Source organism: Carettochelys insculpta, chromosome 16 (assembly GCF_033958435.1).
Source record: "Carettochelys insculpta isolate YL-2023 chromosome 16, ASM3395843v1, whole genome shotgun sequence".
Lineage (NCBI taxonomy): Eukaryota > Metazoa > Chordata > Testudines > Carettochelyidae > Carettochelys > Carettochelys insculpta.
This window is the reverse complement of record NC_134152.1, coordinates 28,604,843-28,625,897: the sequence shown is the minus strand read 5'-3', so window position 1 is coordinate 28,625,897 and position 21,055 is coordinate 28,604,843. Positions and strand designations below refer to the sequence as shown.

At 44.3% G+C, this 21,055-nt stretch overlaps 1 protein-coding gene across 1 annotated transcript in view; it reads left to right on the top strand.

The window, feature by feature from the left end:
• TTYH3 (tweety family member 3) overlaps positions 1-20,528 on the top strand; it is a 93,414-nt gene extending 72,886 nt beyond the window's left edge. The window contains exons 8-14 of the mRNA XM_075010617.1: positions 2,846-2,901; positions 4,059-4,151; positions 4,280-4,372; positions 5,414-5,550; positions 9,125-9,301; positions 10,608-10,683; positions 19,197-20,528. Coding sequence (XP_074866718.1) covers positions 2,846-2,901; positions 4,059-4,151; positions 4,280-4,372; positions 5,414-5,550; positions 9,125-9,301; positions 10,608-10,683; positions 19,197-19,268 — 704 coding nt within the window. The 3' untranslated portion in view covers positions 19,269-20,528. The remainder of the gene's footprint in view (positions 1-2,845; positions 2,902-4,058; positions 4,152-4,279; positions 4,373-5,413; positions 5,551-9,124; positions 9,302-10,607; positions 10,684-19,196) is intronic.
• Positions 20,529-21,055: the final 527 nt, after the last annotated feature.

Genomic DNA, 21,055 nt, shown 5'->3' with positions numbered 1-21,055 from the left:
CTGGTGTTGGCAACCTACATCTGTTGGCATTACACAGGAATGAGATGAGGCAGAATGCAGGTGGGCCCACTGTGCCTCCAGGCATCTGTGTTCTGAAAAGCAGAAGGTCAGTGTGTGCAATTCCCTTGGCCTGTTATACCTGCTGTAGATAAGGTCCCTATAGAAGTCTTAAAGGGTGCACTCACATCTCGGTTTCAGCCTCTAACAAGGTTTAATCCAGGTAAACGCCAGCATAGAGCCAGCAGGGATGATACAGCCACTCATGCGAAACAATCTACTGCTTAAGGGGTTTCTGTGGGGGAAGAGGATTGAGAAGGGGTGTAGCATGAGCGGAGCACTGAACTGTCTTTCCTTGTCTAGTGTGGGGTGCCTTTTTTTTTTTGTAGAGACCATATGCAAGTGCCATAATGTGGAGCAGGAACTCAAACTTACACTGGGGAGCTGGCTGCTCATCAGGCTCTCCCTTGTCTTCAAAGCGCAGCTCTGCCTCACAGTGCTGTAAAATATCTACTCCTCCAGTCCTTGCCATCCAAATGACTGGCTGCTTAGAAATCTCACGTACAATGGGTAAGGCACTGATCCATGAATAGGTGCTAATGGATTACTATCTGAGCAAGAGCTAGTAGTTTAGTATACTGCATTCCAGAGATTGGAGTGGATGGGGAAGAGAGTCACTCCTGAGCAGAGCACTACTAACCACATGAATTGAAGCCAGTAAACTTTGCTATGCTCACAGGAAGCTGTTGGACTTGTTTACAAAGTGAAACTTCTTGGGCATGGCAGAGAATGTTCTGTGCAATGCGGTGCTGTTCCAGCTTGCAGCCACAGTAGTGGTGGTTTTTTTTCTTTCCTCACCCCCACAACTGGGGCACTCTGGACCATGTATGAAAGTCTTGCTCAAGAAAGGCCTGCTTGCTAATGTAGGCTTGGAATAATCAGTTCCTTCTGATTGAAGGTATGCACACAGTCCACTTGTGGTGTGATCCGTTCGGTAGCACACACTCTTCTGTTATTTGCCCAGTTTTGACTAAGTGCTGTTTAACAGCTTGGCTGAGCTGTAGATAAGTCGTCCCAAAGTGCAATTCAGTGGGGAGAGATGGAGCAGCTGGTGGAAGCAATCCCATAGAAGGCTAATGAATTATAAATAACAGCTGTCAGGTTCCATTGCCAGCATGCAAGTGCTGACAAGCTGCGTTGTACCACTTGATCCCACTGTGTGTACAGGCGCGATGAAAGGTGCATACAATATTGATGGTAAGGGCCACAGGATCAGCCTGTTTCCTTTACTTGTTGGCTTCCTCGCATAGACTTTCCTATCTCTTCCTTCTGATCCCCACAGTGAGTGGTAGTTTGAAGAATCACTTCTGAGTGAGGAAAAAGATCAGTCTGCAAAATTCCCTGATTATTTTGTGTGTGGGAAGGAGATGTCTGTTTTTGTGCATGGCCCTTCTGAACTGACTCCCCCCACCCCACCCTGGGAAGAGGCAAGAGATCAGCAAAATGGATACTGGAGAGGAACTGAAATCTACACACACGCATTCAAAATGGAGCCTGACACAATGGGGTTTGTGCAAAGATGAATGGTCATTTTACAAAAATGTGGTTTCTTCAAGGATAGTTTAACAGAGTCCAAGATGTGTAACTTGAATGTTCAGATTTCTCCATCCCTCAAACTAGTAAGCCATTGTAAAAGTCTAAGTGGGCATCAGGTGTGCCCTTAAATAATCAGGACTACATCTCCGTGCATTTGGTAAGCAGAGTATAGAGTTAAATGTATTTCCCAGGTGGCAGTGGCCTCCATAATGAGATTAGCTAGCAGGGCCTAACTGTCAATGGCTGTTTGTGGCACAGGACCAGTTTCAGTAGCACTTGGGGGGGTCTATGAGGAAGCATGCTGATAAGGGTAGTTCTTGAAAACACATTGCACTGCAGCAGGAGCTCTCATGTTAGTTAAGCGTGGTGAACTCTTGGCTGTTTTTTACAGAGCACCTTTCTGAGCAAGCAAGGAGAAAGGTGTGAAGGTAATGGTGCATGTTAAAGGTTGGGGTTTCAATGAAAAGTGAACAAATACTGGTAGGGGACTGTGGTTCGTCTCTCATTTACGCTGGAGGCCTTCCATTCAGCAGCTGCAGCCTCCATTTCTTCCTTGGACACTTTCCAGGTTGCTGTTTACTTTGAGGGGATTGCTGCTTACCTCTGTGACAGACAGTGTTGGATTCAGAAAACCAATTCACTTGGTTGAGGGTTAGATTCTTTTACTGAGAGGTTCCCTTTATTGCTCTCTTGCTCCTGCTGTTTAAAAATAAAACAAAATAAACCTGCTCCTTCAAGTGTGGCAGAGTAAATTCACATTGCAAATGTCTCCTTTTCTCTGGTGTATAAATATGCTACACATCTGCCTGACTACATAAGCACCCATGTGCTTACAATCTTTCTCCTTCCACATTAGTGTAATGTCTCTCCTAAGGATCAGAGAAATCAAATATCAGACTCCAGCCCAGTGTCCTGAATGCCACTGAGTATGGTGGCTGATTGTTTCTGTACAGCATTTGTGGTTTTGTCTTCATCACTCAATTTGCTGCTTGGTGGTGGAGAGTCCCATTTGGTTTACTGGGGAAAAGCAATAGGGTCAGCTTTTTAGAATGGCTTTCCCTTACTCCAGCTGTCTTTCATACTCTGTAACACCATCAAAGAGGGAAGAAAGTGGTTCTGCCCACATTTTGTCTTTTACACAGTGTATCACTAGTAATGCTCTTAGAATTGAATCTTCAGTTGCAACAGGCATAAGAAGGATCAAATTAGGGAAGGATAAATATAGCCTTATTTCCACCTTTTGTCTTGATAGATACTCTACGCTATTACCTGGCCTGTAATGGTGGATATCCAAACCCCTTTCAACAGGTGAGTATTTCAGCTCACACACTTCTGTCTTCACAAGCTGCAGGTGCAGTAAGAGGCTCTCCTCCTTAGGTCAGGCACACAGTGTTGTCAGAGGTGCTGCTGTTCTGATGAGATGAGGTCAGGACCATAGTTTTACTCATTGCTAACATGTCACTTTTTCCTAAAGGCAGACATAGTAATCCTGGAGTTCCAGATAAAATGCAGTTTGAGTAACTATGTTCTGCCAGCCTAAAATCTCCCTGCAGTCTCTTGGGCACACTGTTCACATCTTCCTGTTGGGTAGAACAGCTTTTTGCTGTTAAACTGCAGCATTCTGCTCCAGAAGTGGTTGTGCTTCAGTGGGGAAAGGAGTAATTCCTGTGTGTAATATGTATCAGTGTAAACCCCTTTGGGCAGCCCTCAGGATAAGTAGCTCTATATGGGTAAGTTATATCAATGCTTGCTCGTTCCTTCCTATGTTGTGCCTTGAGCAACGTCATCTTTTGTTTCCTACACCTGTATCCTGTTACTGGCACTTCTCTGCTGGCTCCCTGTGTTTCTGTAGAATTTACACACAGTTCTTTTTTTAAAAAAGGCTTTGGTAACTTTTGTGTGGCTATAGTGAGAGCCTTAAAATGTGGCCATGATGCCATCAAGTACACTTTTGGTTGGGCTTTATGGCTGTGTGCCTAGCAGGCTGCTGGGGAGTGTCAGCTTGCCTTGTCCCTCTTACTGATTGCTAATGGAAAACACCCCACGGTAAACATTAACTCTTTCCTTGGTTCTCTTTTTTTTTTTTTTTTTTTTTTTTTTAACAGTAGAATCCAGCTGCTATTTATGGGAGGGGCTTGGGATCGTAGCTGGATCTTGAGAGGAATGGCTTTTTTCATTTCCAATTGGTCTGACCTTGGCTGAATTTCTATGTAGATGTCGTAGTAATAGCTGAAAACCCCGGGGAAGAAGTACAGACTTAAAAAGCAGCATTCAAACCAGTGCTACTAGAGCTGAAGAAGTGGGTTAGGTGGAGAGTCACTAGAGCTTTGAGGTGCTGTTAGTTACTCTAGGCTTTCAGTCCCGTCAATGTCTCAGTACTTGGTGATGGTAGTTCCTAAGCTACTGTGTTACACGCAGCCTGGTTTGCCTCAAGACTGACCATGTTCACATTTTGTTTTGAATAGAAGCTGTCAGGAAGTCACAAAGCCCTGGTGGAAATGCAGGATGATGTGTTGGAGCTCCTCAGATCAGCCGTCAAAGAGTACCCCACCTCCAAGGTAAAAACCTGTTGAAACTTACTCCTGCAGTGCTTTCAGATTAAAGGCCATGTCCCCACAGCATGAGACCCTAAATCAGTGCTTTCAAAGCTCCTCTGTTCTTCTACTGTGCATCTTGTTTCTTACAGGAGTACCTGACTCGGATACAGGAGGTTCTAAACTCCACCGAAATTAATTTGCAGCACCTGACTGCACTGGTAGACTGTCGCAGTCTGCATTTGGTGAGTAAGGAGGATCAGTGTATGGGGCTGACAGATGTTCTATCTGAACGTGTGGATATGGAGCCCCGCATTGCTGAGCTCCTTGAGGGTCAGGATACGAAGCATTCCGGAATGTCAAAATACAGTAGACAATTTTTCTGTCTGGCTTTGGTGCTCCAGCTCTAAAGAGTGCAGAGAATCTTGGTTTGGGGTGACTTTTTAAGTTGGCAGATTAATGTAGAAAACTGGAATTTTTGTGCTTCTACAATTTGAAACTCTGAGGATTCATGTACTTCAGCTTATTACAGCTCTGGTCCAATGCCTTTCGTATATCTCTATATTTATTAGAATAAGATTCCGATGAAATCATGTTAGCACGTGACCAGTTTCGTTCTTACTGGAACTCATCGGACGTACATAAACTGCTGCCTATAGTATGATTTGAACTCGGGACGCCTTCATCGTAGTCAAGGATGATGCTATATCTCCCTGGGTTCACAGCATCCATTGTGAGAAAGGAGTATATGTAGATCAGTTGGATTGATCACTTTCGCAGATAATTGGGAAATATGTATCTCTGTATATTGCTTCATAGCTGTGGAGCAATCCCCTCACGTTGGGGGGGTCAACTGTGGCTTTGTCAAGATGTAGTTAAACTGATAGTCCAGGTCTATCCATGCAGTGGGGCAATGGGGGCAAGATCTGTAGATGTGGATATTTGAGTAATATCGATTTCATGAATAATCTTGAGTTTGTGAACGGGACATGCAGAATTGTCCAGATGTTCCTTTTCGGTTTTTTTTTAATTATTCATATGACTGACGACAACCTACATTTCTTGATGTTCCTAAATCAAACTTTAAATAAAAACAAGAGGGTTAGCTTTTAAATGAAGTGTAGAGTCCTGTGAAAACAAATGAAGTACGTTGTAGGAAAAGTGGCTGTTTGGGGTTTTAAACCTGTGAACATCAGAATGTAGGCAATGGGATTTTTCGAATACAGAATGTGCAGTGTTACCTTTTCATGGTGAGCCAGGAGGCTCTGCTTAATTTCTTCCTTCAGGATTACGTCCAGGCTCTGACAGGCTTCTGCTATGATGGAGTGGAAGGGCTCATTTACCTGGTTCTCTTCTCCTTTGTCACCGCTCTCATGTTCAGTTCCATTGTGTGCAGTGTCCCACACACTTGGCAGCAAAAAAGGTATGCGGTGGGATTAGGTGCCTCACACTGTTGGGTTATAGAGCTGCGTCCTAATGAAGGCATATAGAATTCTTTACCCTGGAGCATGAGGGGCAACATGTAAAACATAGGCGAAAGGGGTGGTAGGTTTGTTAGCCTTAACTTTGGTCAGTGTTTAAATCCTAACCTGATCACTATGTAACTCTGTATATTGGTACCACAGAATATTTAAGTATGCAGTGTGGGATTTTTAGTCTCTTGAGTTAGAGATTAATGGTATGGTCAGTGGTGGGCAGGAGGCAGCCCACAGGCCATATGCAGTCCACCAGAGTTCTGCTTAGGGCCCAAGAAACATTGTTCTCTGTTGCCCATGTGCAGGGCTGTCAGATTCCACTGGTTTCTGTCCATGCAGGGTGTGTGTATGTGTGGTGGTTTTTTTTTTTTTGTTTTTTTTTTGTTTGTTTTTCTGTTCAGGATTATGAAAGTGACACACCTAAAGCAAGGTGCAGATTACACGTAACAGTGAGAGCTAGGTGCTCCCTCTGCATTCAGTCAAAGCACTGCTACAGTTCAGTCAGCACATCCCACAAACTCTACATGAGCAAAGGCTGTTAGCAAAATCGCCCCATCCTGAAAGACTTATCTTGGTTACAACAATCTTGCAGTCCACCAGGATGGCTTCTCTAACTGATAAGTATGGGAGGCATACACTGTATGTCCTTTAGTAGAACTCTACTGTCACCTTGTGGTCCTGGAACTAAAAGCAGCTGACAAGATGATGTGTGAGAGCTCGACCTCTAATCAGAGGCTGGAGAAGTCCTCCTGCTAAGTTGTTTGATTCACCAGCCAGTATGGAATGTTTCCTGTCATAAATCTGACTTACCCAGTATAGTATCCAAACAAAGATGCATCTTGTCTTCCTGAGAGCGAGAACTTCTGTAGATAGTAAAGGTCTACTATCGTGAAGGGATGGGAATTTTAGGTTAAATAGTTGTGAAACAGTGATGCAATATCTCAATGGCCCCAAAATTGCCAAGCCACCCTACTCAAGGGATGACAAGAGTATCTCTATCCACTCTTCAGAGCTAAAGGAGAGGTACAGGCTTTGAAGGAGTCCACATTGGCAAGCCCCAACTGACTGAGAGGCAAGGTTAAAATAATGTATACAGCGTTCAGCTGGTGGGAAATGTGGTGTCTGGATTTGAGATTTGGCTCCTTTCTGCCTAGTATGTTTTCCTTTTCACACTCTTTGCTAAAAACAATCCTAAATTTTAGCATATAATCAACAAAATCTTAACTTGTCTCTAGCAGTGTGGTATGATTTCTCTAAATATTTAGAACAACAATTCAAGAATTAAAATATGCTTTCCAGGCATATGTGGTTTTTGGTGTAGCAGCTTCTTCAGATTTATAAACCAGCTTTGTTGCTGTCATCTGCTTAGTCCAGGTTTACAAGCCTTAGTTTGAGGCTGTCTATACAGAGTTATTTCAGATTAAGCTATTCTGGAAGAGATTTTCCAGAATAGTTTATTTAGAAATAGTGCATCTGTATACACACTGCATATGAAAATAGTGCTCATCTATTCTGAAATACAGCATTCACACTGATAGGGCTGGAGGCCCCCTATTTCAAAATAGCTACTATTCCCTGTCTATACCACTCATTCCAAAATATTTCAGAGTAGGCATTATTCCTCATACAATCAGGTGTACAGAACTTGAAATAAGCCTTCTGCTTATTTCAAAATAGTAATTTTTGCTGTGTAAATGCTCGCAAAGCTATTTAGGGATAGTGGCTATATTCCAAAATAACTTGTTTCTGTAGACACATCTTTAGTGTTCATCTATACCTCAGAGAAACATGCACTCTCCTGAAACCAACTCCAGTGGCATAACAGTGAGTTATACCGTGTTGCTCGGAATCTGCGAGTAATACATGTGTAAAATGAGGACAATGGTACTGACTCTAGGAAAGAACTGTATTAGAACTAGATATTATCATTCCATGACCACCTCACAGGAGGTTTGTCCTGTCTGGCCCTGATAGGTTGCTCACTGATTTAGGCCTTTTGGATAGGGCAGGGAATAAATACCAGAGATAAATTTAAGTTGGCTTACGAAAATTGCTGTGTAGGTTGGTTTCAGACAGCTTAGAGGAGAAGGCAGCTGGTAGTGGTGTTTCTCTGGAATCGGATCAGCAGGTGAAGAATAGTTTGGAAGGTGGGACATGCAGTAAGATTTGCTAGTCTTTCTTCTTTGGGTATTGTCCTTCTTGGCCTCCACCTGAAAATTTGATGTGTAGCAGTGTCCAGAGAAGTGATTTTTCTCATTTGTCACATATTAACTATTTAAAAAAAAAATTCTCCCAACTGCAAACTTGATCTGGTTCTTAGTTTTTAAAGTGGGTTGCTTGTGTTTTTTCATGTGCATCATTGCTAGTGTTGAAGGTTCTGCAGGGCAAACTCTTGCAGTCTGTTTGCAGTGGGTTGGCACAAATAAAACCAATTTGTGCCAATTACGGAGCAATTTTGTTGTCCAGAAAGGAATAGAATTCAGATGTTCCTTTCATAGTTGTGGGTGGGGGAGGAGGGAGATTTGCAGGGTTTAAGAAATATATTTGTTAAAGTCCCCAAATCTAAGTGTTGCACACAACAGGGAGACCTGTTGAATAAGATGCCATTGTTTCATGAAGCTTGATGCACAGTTTTCCTTAGAAAAAGTGATTTGTTCAGGTCATAAAGTTTGTTTTTTCATAAAATTAATCCCTCCATTCCCTGAAAGATAGGGTGAGACTTGCCTTTAATAATCCCAAAGGTATAGTTATAGACATGACCCCAAGGCAACAGTAGTCCAAACAAACACATCAAAATCAGATATATGAAATTTGCCAGGGCTCTGTCCTTTAGGTTAGGAAGAAGCAGCCTAGGCAAAGATGCCTTATGCTACAGTAATTAAACTTTGCTGCCTTAACCTCCCAGAGTTTGTCACATTATGCATTGAAGTAGAAAAGAACGTTTCCCTTAGCTATTCTGAATGGTGTTCTCGTTGTCTTCATTGGGAATTCATGGTGTGGAACTACTGTAGAATCAGCCTCCTTATTTTTTTGATATGTCACAAGGAAGACCTCTGGAAATCGGTTCAAAAACAAATGTGCACAGCAGCGTGGAACGTCAGTATGTTTTCTGAGGGGGACCTGGAATAAGTCTCATTCTGCAGCCAGTGCCTCATTTAAACAAGCGCTAAGTGTTCTTAAGTGTGTCCATACTCCGGTTTATATGGTATGGGCAAATCGTGCAACTCAGCATTTCCCAAGTCCTGTGGGAAGGATTTTGGGATACTGTGGAAGATGTTGCAATCTGAGAAAGTCCAGATGGTGTTTGTGGGAGGTCTGAGTCACTCTAGTGGCTGGGAAGGAGATACTTGCTGTGGTCTGTATCTATGCTGCCATATTGAGGTACATGCTGACTGGCTGTTAGGGGGGATGTGTGGAGGAGGATTAGAAGGTTACTGGGATTACCATGTGCTCTGGTTTCTTGCAGGCACCACTAACATAATAATTCTAAGCTATTAGAAGCAACTTTTTTTTTTCCTACAGGAGCTCAGATGATGATGGGGAGGAAGAATCTGCTGCTCAAGGGAACAGACAAACCCATGATAACCTGTACAGGGTGCATATGCCCAGTCTCTATAGCTGTGGGAGTAGCTATGGAAGTGAAACCAGCATTCCAGCAGCAGCACACACAGTCAGCAATGCACCTGTCACGGAGTACATGTGAGTAGTCAGAAGAGTCATGTTGCAGCTATCATTAGTCAAACTCCTTTGCTACACTTCAGTCGGACATGTCCATGGCGCAGCATAGCTAAAGAGAGCTTTTTTGCAACAACTGCAGTGCCCCACTGCCTTGTGCGTTATCCTGAGAAGGATCAAGGCTAAGGGAGTAAACCCTGACAGAAAATCCGGAGGGGAGTCCTAAGGCAGTTCTGTGCCAACTTCTGCCATTGACCCGGCAACTCCTGCAGCTGAGCTGGTACCAGACGTAGAGGTTATCCTCTCCTTTGGACTATATGAGTAAAGCCGAGAGGGGGACACTGGCGTCTGGGCAGCCTAGGGTCCCAAAAAAAAAAAATTCTCCAGCATCGCTTAACAGCGTAATTCGATGATCCCAAATGGAACTACGAAGGGCGCGATCCATAGTCTACATAGACTGAAGGATGCCAACTACTACTAGTGGGAAACACACTTATGAACAGCAATGTGATGATCCCGAGAAGCAGGGTGATAAAAGGTTCTGTTACTACCACTTGATCTTAGTGATCTTTTATTTCTAACAGTGGCAAGTGTTTCTGTTCTCCAATAGAAATAACTACACAAGAAAATATGGTTGCCTTGTGTTACTTAGAATATCACCTATAGAGTGGAGGAAACAGTGTCTCCAGGTTCTTTGTCTTTCTCCTAGAAAGAAAAACTCTTCAGAAATAACAGCTTTAAGCTTACCAAATTCTTAAAGTGGTTTTGTTTGTGGTTTTAATGTGCATCATCACCAATGATGGAGGTTCTGCAGGTTTTTGTCCTGCAATCTAGTGGAGATCTACATGATATCAGATTTAGACTGTCCTCCCAAGGCAGCTGAGGTCAACTATCCTTTGCTTTCTAGATTCGTCTAGTTGCGGCAGGGAGTCTGAGTTTCGGCCTCCCTTCTACAGAACTCATTCCTTGGGAGTGTCTGTCTTCAAGGCCTGTCTGTGATGGATTGGTTCATCTTGTTGTTGTCCTCCTGCATTAATTCTAACTGTTAACTTTTTGGCAAGGAGTCTGTCTTGATTAAACTGTTGTTAAGTAGAGCATTGCATATATTCTGAAAGGGACAGGCCTTTGCATGTTAGGGTTGCATTGATCAGGGTGGAATTGATCTGTTTGACATGTAGAAAAAAGCATTCCAAGGGATTATATTGTTTCCAGAGAGCATCTGTGGGAGGTAATAATGCCTTGCATTTGGGTTATCCTGTCACTTCCAAAGTCCCTATGCTGGAGAATGTGCCATGTGTCCCTCTTTCACTATTGATATTTCCCTTTCTAGGACCCAGAATGCAAACTTCCAGAACCCCCGCTGTGAGAACACACCTCTGATTGGCCGGGAGTCTCCACCTCCCTCAGTAAGTCTCTTTATTGCTTCCCTCTGAGGCCAAGTTCTGCTCAGGGAGATGCACGTGCCATTCCCATGTGCTTCAGAGGGAGCTAATTGTGTGTCTCAAGGCAGAAGATCTGGCCCATAAATGTTGGGAAAACAGACAAGCTATGTATTACCTGCCATTGAGAACAGAAGTCCTGGTATGCTACTTGGGGCATATATTAATTCTGGGGGAATTCTGCCATTTTGCTGTGGCTCCAAATGCAACAATTACAGGATTTTCCCCAGGATTAATAGATACAAAAAAGCTCAAATTTAACATTTAAAAAAAAAAAGAGAGAGAGAGAGAGCTCTCTGGGCCCACCCTGCTACCACTTAAGCTTGTGAGTAACTTTGTATGACTTCAGTGAGGTGGCGCTTTCTTAAACACAGTTACTGATTGCAGAGTTGGTTCTCAAGTTTGAAAAATAAATCCAGTAAATTAAGTGGTATTGCAGAAGGTGTTCTCGATTTGCACTGTGAGAACAATAGGCTGAAGTTTGTATTTTTGAAGTGTTTTATTTTCATTTCATACCTTTTTGAAATTTTACTTTTGTATCTAATTTCCTACAGAGAGAGAGAAATCTTTCATGGAAGGTTCTTGGTTAATCAGGAGTTCAGAGTGAGCTGGGAGCCATTTTAGTCTATTGAGTAAAATATGGATTTTTTATTTATGCATTGAAGAAAAATTAGATGAGTATTCACCTCTCTCCAGATGCTGTAAATCTCATTACCACCATACAAGCTCTAGGCATGGTCCATTGGAATACTAACTAACCAGCCTGCTAGCAGTTCTTGAGGATGCAGGATATCATACTTAGTTATAACTAACGATGGTCTGTTGTTTAATGAAAACCTACACCATATAAGCCTGGTTCACTGGTGCCTTCATACAACAAAAGGTTCTTTAAATTTAGAAGAGCAAAACTGGCAAAACAGAAAGGCCAATACCTATTTTTATATTTCTCCTAGACTGGCCAGACTTCTTGCAGCTTGCTTAAAATGAACAAAAAGCAGGCATTCAGTGCTTGAACTTAGAAGGCGTTATCCTTTCTCAACAATGGGTCTGACTGCGGAGGAAGGTTGGCCGCAGCTTTCAGTGCAGTGTCATAAACTGCTGCTGTACTGTTGAAATTCTTTGTTACAGCAAATGCACTGTCCCTTTAACACTGCACAGACCTGTTCATCCTATTCCTCTGAGGCAAGGTCTTGCTATGCAGCATTTCCCACCCTATAGCTCTTCTGCATCGGGGGGGGAAAAAGGAGGCTTCTTTCTGCAGGAGCTCTAACCATGAGGAAAGGATTCCCTGGTTCTTCAGTAGCTGGTTGCATTAACGGCCCTGAATGTGGAGTTAAATCTTGGTGCCTCCAGCTGTTTCTGAGGAGAGATGCTGGTAAGGGTCTTTTCAAAGGAATTTCTTTTGGGGCAGCCAGAGAGAAGGGCTGTGCAGGTGGGATATTATGTATAGGTGTAGGAGATACAATCTCCATTCTATCCCAGCTTTCCTACGTGGACCACAAGGAGATGGGAACAACACTCAAGCAGAGGAGGAAATAAGGTTTCTGAAGGAGCATGCACTTTCCAAATAGTAGAAGGAAATGTCTGAGGGAGCTCATGGACCACTTGGATGGGGGAAGGGAATGGATCCCTTACACTTCCCACCTAGCATAGAGAATCCTGCAGAGGTGTGTATAAGAATCTCTGCGTTAAGCAGCTGAGTCTATTTCAGAAGTGGGGTTGGAGGCTGAGACCGTTTAGTCATCAAATAGTCCAGGCTGCTTGTGGGTGTGAAGAAGAAAAATCAGTGTTCCTGCTCACCTGTTTAGGGTCTGAGGGGGTGTCAGATCTGCAAAAAGGAGCCACCCAGGCAGAGTAAAGAGACTGCGTGGCCAGGACTGAGGTATCTTGCCCTGCTTTGATTGTCGGAACAGATTGTGTCTTGATTTGCACAATGATCCTAGAAGAGCTAATCACCCACTGCATTGTTTGTCTAGTCTTTTTATTCCTCCCAGTCATTCCTTTCATCGTTCTCCTCCTTCTTGTCCCAGGGCTATGCCCATAGTGTGGTAGAGCCCTCCCTGTCACTGGCACTCTGCAGCGTATCACTTGCTTGCACTGTGTTTTTCATGCACGTTGAGGCTGCACTCTCTTTTTCTCTCTCTCTCCTGCATCATCACAGTTGTATTTGGCTGCCATGGACAGTAGCAGCCATATGAGCTGGCAGTTTAAGCCCTCGGACAGTGCACGGAGGTACTGGTAACAGCGCCCGCAAATGGAACAGGTACTGAAATAAGGTCCTTCTCACTCAACCCCTCCTCCACTCCCACCCACCCCTCCATCCCTGCACTATTTACCCCTGGACAGCACCTTATTTCTTCACATTTCTTTCCCCCCACACCTCTCCACATTCCCCCCTGCAAAGAGGTGAGGCTAACCAGTCTCGTCCTGTGCTGAAATATTGATATTGCTCCTTTAAGTCAGTGTGGCAGGGTTTTTTGTATGAGCTCTGACAACCAGAGAGCCACACCTCAAGGTGGAGCCAAAGTCACTGTTGCTTTAATCCAGCAATTCCACACCTGGCACCAGAGAGACACACCCCCAGCCGCTCCCCAACCAAAAAGTTTGTATTCACTTATTAACAATGATACCTATTAAAATGGCTGTCTCTTAATAAGAACTGGCTGGCTGTTGCCACCTCTGGCTTCCCTTGAATCCTTATCAGTACTCCTTTGCTCACTGGTACAATCACATGTGCTAGAAACAAGAGATTTTTCTCCCACTTTAAGTTCTGCCATAGAATCTTAAAACCAAACAAAATTGCTTCTGCACATTGGTTATTTAGAACCAGCAGCTATACTGCAAGCTCATATATGCAGCTTTCCATTTTGTCCTTGCATTCAGGGTTACAAGTAAATGACTTTCCTCTGGTATCCAGACACAGGCACTAAAATTCTTGATTCTGCCACCTTCTGTTTCAATACATTCTTATGCCAAAAGCATTTCCTCAGTTTCCTGCATACCCTGTGGATGGAGTGCCAGTGAGTTGTTTCCTAGCACTGCTTTGTTGTCAGTTTAATTAATATGCCGTGATTACAGCTAGTCTGCTGCATAGGCCATATTCCTCCTCTCCCCCTTGTGGTCAGCAACCAGAACTAGTTGTAGTAGGAATGAGTAAATGGCTGATTGACAGCAGGTCTTTATAGTTGTACGTCATGAACTGAGACTCCACTTGCCAGCAGACCCGGGGACAGGAATGGGGGCTGTTGCCCCAGAGCTCAACAATTCAAGGGGCCCGGGGCTCTGGCCTCCACTGCTGCAGTAGCAGCAGCCAGAGCCCTGGGCCCTTTAAGTTGCTGCTGGAGCGCTGCACCTGGCCTTGCACTTGGAGCAGCGCTGAAGACTGGTGGGGGGAGGGGGGTGTCTGCTCTCTGGGTAGCGCTGAGGTGCTGCCCTCCATCCTGCCCCTTCCACAACTGCTGAGTCATGTGTCCCTCCCCACCCACTCCAAGTTCCCAGAGGCCTGTGGAATCTTTCAGCTCTGTGTTGGGTAACGTAAATCCCAGAGCAGCACACTGTACCTGGGATAAAGTTCGTTGCAATCAGTGCAAAGAGAACTATAATCACCACTGAACCAAAACATGAGCACCATTTGGAATGCAGGCTCCCTTCCAATCGGGTTGGTATGATTCACTATCCAGTTTGCCTCCTGTCCCCAGGCATACTTGCACACAAAACTGCTGCTGCTCCTCCACATCTGCCATTCCTGCTGGGGCTTCTCTGCTGTCATCTCACACTGGATACCATTTTCTCATGTCACTGCTTGGTCTGCATACTTGCCATTTGTCTGCTCTGTGATGTGCTTGGGGATGTCTAAAATGCTGACTGAATTATGGGGTGGGGGGAAATAGTTTTGCCTTGGTGCACTCTGTGAATGATTAATGCATGATGCTAGTACTCAGCAGAATGTCCCGGCTTTCTCCACTCTGATAGCGCTCTTGCAGAGACCTTCCTTGGGCATCAGCACTTTGTGCTTTCCTGCTTCCCAATTCCTGCAGATAGTAGAGTGGAGTTCTTAGCAACACGGTGTTTAAGGGTCTGTCAACGCTGTTGAGTGTAAACTTTGTTTTACAGTGATTTGAATCAGGACTTAAAATATTCTCTGGACTGAACCTTGATGCAGTCTCAGCCTAGAATCTTTTGTGTGTGCTAAAAGGTCCAGAGTCTGTATGTGGCTTTGTAAAAATAAATGGTTCTTTTGCTTTCCTCAAGATCTCAAAAATTGGACTTAAGCCCTGCTTCTAACCTATAGTTCCCTTTAAATATTGTCACTCTGCAGGATCAGGATCCACTGGCTGACCCTATCTCTGTGTCTGGGGGAAAAAAGGCAGTATTTTTATTACACCTAATGTTGTTTGATACTTGGGTGAAACTTGCTTTTAAAAATAGACTTCAAGCCTAGAAGCTTCACTTTGTGGCTGTTAAAACCAGGATAAGCCATGGGGTTTTAGTATTTTTGAAAAGAGGCTGCCCTACGTAAGCACTGTATTTCTCTTACTCACATACGGGTAAGCAGGGGTTCTATTGGATGGGCGTAGTGTGTTTCTGCGGCACAGACTTGCAGTTTGTGATAGCTGTAATATCTGCAAAGACCCCAAGATGTACCTGGTTTACGTTCAGATAAAGTCTCTTAAAGTGAAATAAGTCAGTGTGTGTCAATATTTTAGAGCCAGGAATTTTTATATCTGCAGAGTTTTAGTTATTAGGCACTCACTTAGCTCAATAGGTGCTGAGGAAACTTGTCAATCTCCCCCCCCGACCCCACACATAGTGGGGAGTCACATTTGTTAGGGTGGGCGCGGGGTACATTGGTCTACAAAAATGCTACAACATGAATGTACCCAGTATCATAACAGTTTTTGCTAACGGGGGGTTAAGTGATGTACGCACAAGACATCAGAACAATCAAAATATCCATCTACTGAGAAGTTCATGATGGCTCAGAATGGTAACTAATAAAATGACCAAAATACACATTAAAACTTGTATTGCTTAAGTGGCTGTAAAAAGAATAAATGCAGATGTATAAGTACCTCGAGAGTCCTAGCCAGAATGCTGGAAGGATCCACAATACATGATTTTATAACCTTCTATGAAAGTTCCTTTTTTGTTAAAGGAAATTAAATACAAGCATCTACATGACCTAAACTTTTAGATTGTGTCACAGACAATCAATAGCCAACAACCATTTATTTAAGGGGTGGTACTTTTGACTTAGCTGTGAAGTATCTCTTGTTTTTTTGTTTTCTCCAAACTGTCTGTCCACACTGCAACTCTTAATAGTTGCTTTCTATGCAATTAGGAGTTTAGTCACTGTATAGATAATCCAGTTTCGGGTTGTGTCCTTCTGGCAATTTTCTTGACATCACTGTTGTAGCACCCGAGTCTCTGTGTCTGCTTGGGTGTTAGCATCTTTCTGAGCTCTTTCCTGTGTGCTCTCAGTGTACTGCAGCAATGGGTGGGGGGGGTGAAAAACATGTTCACAGATTCTTTACCTAAATGTGCCCTGCTTCTGGGAACCTTTTGGAGGATGGAACTCCTGTAGTCATCCACTTCTCTTCTGCCACTCTGCTTCCCACCCACACAACGCAGATGGAGTGATACTGTCTGAAAAGATCTCCTTTTAAAAAGATACTTCTGTTTTGATGCCCATGAAGGAATCCAGCTCTGCCTTCCTGTCCTTGAAATACTGCCTAGGTTTGCATAGGCTCCTCAGAGGAGGACTTTGATCTCAACCCCTTTCAGCTTACTGCAGACAAATCTTCAGTATGTTTCCACCACAGTCTCAAACTTTATTTTGCAAGGCAGTGAGACAGTTAGTTATAGTTATCCACCTGTGTAGAATTTCATTCATAGGACTGGCTAGACTAGGGGGTCAGCAGCCCATTGGCCCGTGAAGCAGGAGCTCAGCCCCACCCTTCCTCTGCCGTGCAGCTGGGATTTTGCTCAAAGCCAGGTTGCCTGTGGATTAACAAAAGACCAGTTAACGCTACCATCCACCACCTAACCAGTAAAGCTCTGCATCTCTATTAATGAAGCTGTTGTAAGTAGGACTATTAGTGACTTTAAAAAGTATCACTGGCACTCAGACCATATGTAGAGGTCAAAAAAATCAAATTGTGGCACCCTGCCTCAGAAAGCTTGCTGACCTCTGTGCTAGACTTTTTTTTTTTTTTCTTCCTTTCTCTCGGCGCCGCCAGTGAGAGGACCCTGTACACGGCCATGCACACTGGGCTGGGTGGTGTGGTGTTTTTCTTTTTGTTTTAAACCACAGAACACATGTACCCCGTCTGAACATTTCTCATTGCGGAAGGCACTTAAAATGAGGAGTCTGGAAATATCCAAATGAAGTATCAGCAGCTCTTCAAGATAATAAAACGTCCGGGGAGGAGGAAAATCTCTGCCCAGAGGGGGTGAGCTCCTCTGTAATATGAATTCGTTCCTTGACACTTAGGGCTTGTCTACACTACCGCCTGAAGGAAGGATGGTAAGTAGGGCGTTGGGAGTTTACTAATGAAGTGCTGCCGTGCATACACAGCACTTCATTAAGCAAATCACCCCCACAGCAACTTGGAAGTTTTAAACTTTGAAGTACTGGCTCAGGTGTTGCTAGGGCTCGCCTGCTGGTGCTTTGAATTGCCAGGGCAACTTGGAAGTGCCTTTGCTCCTCAAAATTTGGTACTGGCTAGATGCAAGCTGGTACTTCAAAGTTGCCACGGGGGGGAATTTGCTTAATGAAGTGCTGCTTATGCAGCGCAGCACTTCATTAGTAAACTCCCCACACCCTACTTACCATCCTTCCTTCAAAGGCAGGTGGTAGTGTAGACACAGCCTTAGAGTAATATCAGAATGCTGTTGCCATATACAGTGCTCGGGTCTCTGCTGTGCATGTGCAGAACACTGCACCATGGTCTCATCAAACGGGAGAAGGTTCATCAGAACAGGGCTGAATTTGTACAGAACTACACATCTGTTTTTACCAGGTGAACTTGTTACTTTCAGTGATGCAACTTAACAATGCTGTTCACAAACACTGATTTTTTTTTTCTAGCACTATCACGAGGTAATAAGGTTCCTAGCAGCCCTTTGTAAAAGTGGGGAGTAGATATTAACTCCCCTGAATCTCTGTTTCCTCTTCGTCCTGCTGTAAAGCATCTATTAGCCCCATAGTGAAAGGTGATGCAATTACATGTGGAAACAGTTAACATTTTTGGTGCTGTGGAGGCACAAAGTCTCTGTCGTTACTGCTGTGTACGAGACCTGGTGTTGCAGGTTTCATTGCTGTGCTTTAGCAAAACTAAAGATGGTTTAGATGACTTAATATCATTCAACTATCAAATGCCATTGGCACTGTCATCTGAAAACTTATTTAAACCACATGAATTTCCTCCTGCACCCCAGAATCAGTTCTTATTACTGCCAAGCTGTAGGAATGTGCCCAAAGCCAGGATTTGATACTAGCCATCCATATTAGTGGATATCAGTCTAGATCTAGCTTTGTTTTTGGCCCTAGCTAAGGTTGGCAAAGCCACATACAATCTTGTAAGTGATTCTTGATTCATAGGGTCTATTGGCATCATCTTTGTTCTCCTGAGAACATGAACCATACCTCTTCCACCATTTTGCCCCCAACCTCTCCCTCTTCTACAGGGTTGAAGGGGCATTCTGACTACATAGCCACCAAAATCCTGTTTGATGGGGTTTTAAAATGTGCATTGCACCTACATTCTGCTCCCAACTTAACTGAATCCAAGAATTCTGAACTTCTGTAGCCTCTTGGGGAATTAGTCCTTAAATGAAGGCTTTAAATTAATTGGAGATACACATCTCCTAGAACTGGAAGGAACCTCAGGAGGTCATCTAGTCCAGTCCCCTGACCTCTTGGTAGGATCAAGCACCGTCCTTGGCATCTGTTTGCCCCAATCCCTAAATGGTCTCCTCAGGGCTTGAGCTGACAACCCTGGAGTTAGCAGGCTGATGCTCAAACCACTGAGCTGTCCCTAAAGGGGCTGGGGAGGAGGAATAGCAATAGCTCAATGGTTTGAGCATTGGCCTGCTAAACCTGGGGTTGTGAGCTCAGTCCTTGAGGAGGCCATTTAGGAATTGGGGCAAACAGATGCCAAGGATGGTGCTTGGTCCTGCCAAGAGGGCAGGGGACTGGACTAGATGACCTCCTGAGGTGCCTTCCAGCTCTGAGATGTGTATCTCCAATTACTTTAAGGCTTCAGACTGCCTCCTTCAGTAGTAGAAGTTTTAGTCACTCAAACTTGTCTGCCTAATGGCCCATGAAAAATTGCTTGTCAGAACCTCAGAGGACCATGCTCAAGGTTCATTGCTTAGCTGTAAGTATTACTCCAAGTGAGTTGGGAGGTGCTAATAATCTGACAGCATTCTCATCAGTTAGTCTGACATGTTGTTGTCTTTTTTTTGTCTTCCTCCAGTACACCTCCAGCATGAGAGCCAAATACCTCGCTACCAACCAACCTCGCCCAGACTCTGGCAGTGTGCATTAAAAACATAACAAACACATACAGTAAGACTAACATGTGCCAACCGCTGCTCCTGTGTGCTATCTGTGTAGAACAACCCTGCTTTCCTGTCCCAAATCCAGCACAAAGTCTGCTTCCCCAATACGGACCGCCCCTTCAACCTGGTACCTGTGCATTGGCAATCTGAATGGAACCACCTTTCAAATTAAGCCTACACCTAATTGTACCTGGTGAGAGAGAGCATGCAAGCACCGGTGCAAGATTACCCATTTTGTCTGGGATTCACCTACTTGGGACCAGCTTTGTCAACAGTCTATCTGGAAATGCTTGCAAATGTATTGACTTCTGTCTGCCCTCCCCTCTCCATTCTGCAGAGGAACTGGATGGAGAAAGATTGCCAACCTTTTCAACTGTGAGGTGATTCAGCAGAGCTGCTCAGTCTGCAGTGCACTGGAGAAGCAGGGGCTCTGAGCCCAGAGCTATACAGTATAGCTCCAGAAAGCCATGCTTATGTACAGTCTTAAAACTCCCATGAACCTAGTGTTTCTACAGAAGTTCTTTTGGCCGTTATCTGCTGCAGAGGCCCCCTTCCTGTGCCACTGAATACCCCCTGTCAGTTCGGAGTCAGACCTGGGCTCACCTCTCTCCTCTGACTTTTAAATAAGCTTTTTCTTTCCCCTTTATAAACAGCTTTTGCATTCCTGAGGAGCAGCAGGCGGTTTTCAGCACCAGCCAGATGCACCCTGCCTGCCCATTGCTGTGAGACTGGCCTTTCTGCTCCATCAGGGAAGCCCCTGCGCTCGCAGATGGCATTCTGGGTGCTACTTTTGTGAGACTGGGTGCACGCATTACACAAGAGCCAGCAACCCACTTAGTGCCAAATTTTTCCAGGAAAAGACTTGTTTGGGTGTGGTGTGTTTGTTTGTTTGGGTTTTTTGGGGGAAGGGGGTGCGGGAGGTGGGTTTTGCACTAAATAGTTTCAAATCTCTTTGGCAATAGCCTGGCACTAAGTCTCATGGGACAGTCAAATGCAAAAGCAAGAGACTATAAGATCCTGTGGATATACAGCAAATGCAAGGAGTCACTTGTGACAGATTGCTGGACTCTTCTGTTACCATTTGGAGTCAAAAAGCAAAGCCTCAAGGCATCAGCTTTAGAGGAGGGTCGGGTCAGAGGGCTCAGCCGAAAGTTCGTTATAAGAATAGCAAGGTTGCAGCCTTCTCGGCTCTGTGCTCCAGGATCAGAAAACAAGTCTTAAACCGTGAATGTTAAGGGGTTTTTTGTTTGGGGGTTTTTTGCTTTTGTTTATTTGGGGGGGGGGGGGGGGGCTTTTTGTTCTGGCCATAATTGCGAGCCACTAACTGCCAACCACTAACTGCCATAGACAAGGCACATGTGAATAAACTCCTAATATCTCCTAGCACACTGTGCATGGGCCACAAGTACAGTGGAGTGTGCCTGCAGGGGGCAGCATCCTACACCAGTTCTGTACTTTGTCCACAAATGGTGCTTACAGGACATGAACCACTTTTTACTAGAAAAGACTCCAGCCTGCACCTGTGCGATACATGGATATGAACTTTCTACTCAAAGTAGATAAAAGACTCAACCATGTGCATTTTCCTTTTGGTGGAAGCTGTCTTAACCTAGTTGCTTAGGGTGACTTTTAAGCAAGAAACAGAAATCTTGTACAAAAATCTCATAAATTGGAGGTGGTCCACTGGTTACAGGTGGTTCAAATCGGGCACCACAAAATCCAGACTGCATCAGGGGAGAGCTCCTTTCTTATCTTTTTTTGTTCGCTCTGGATA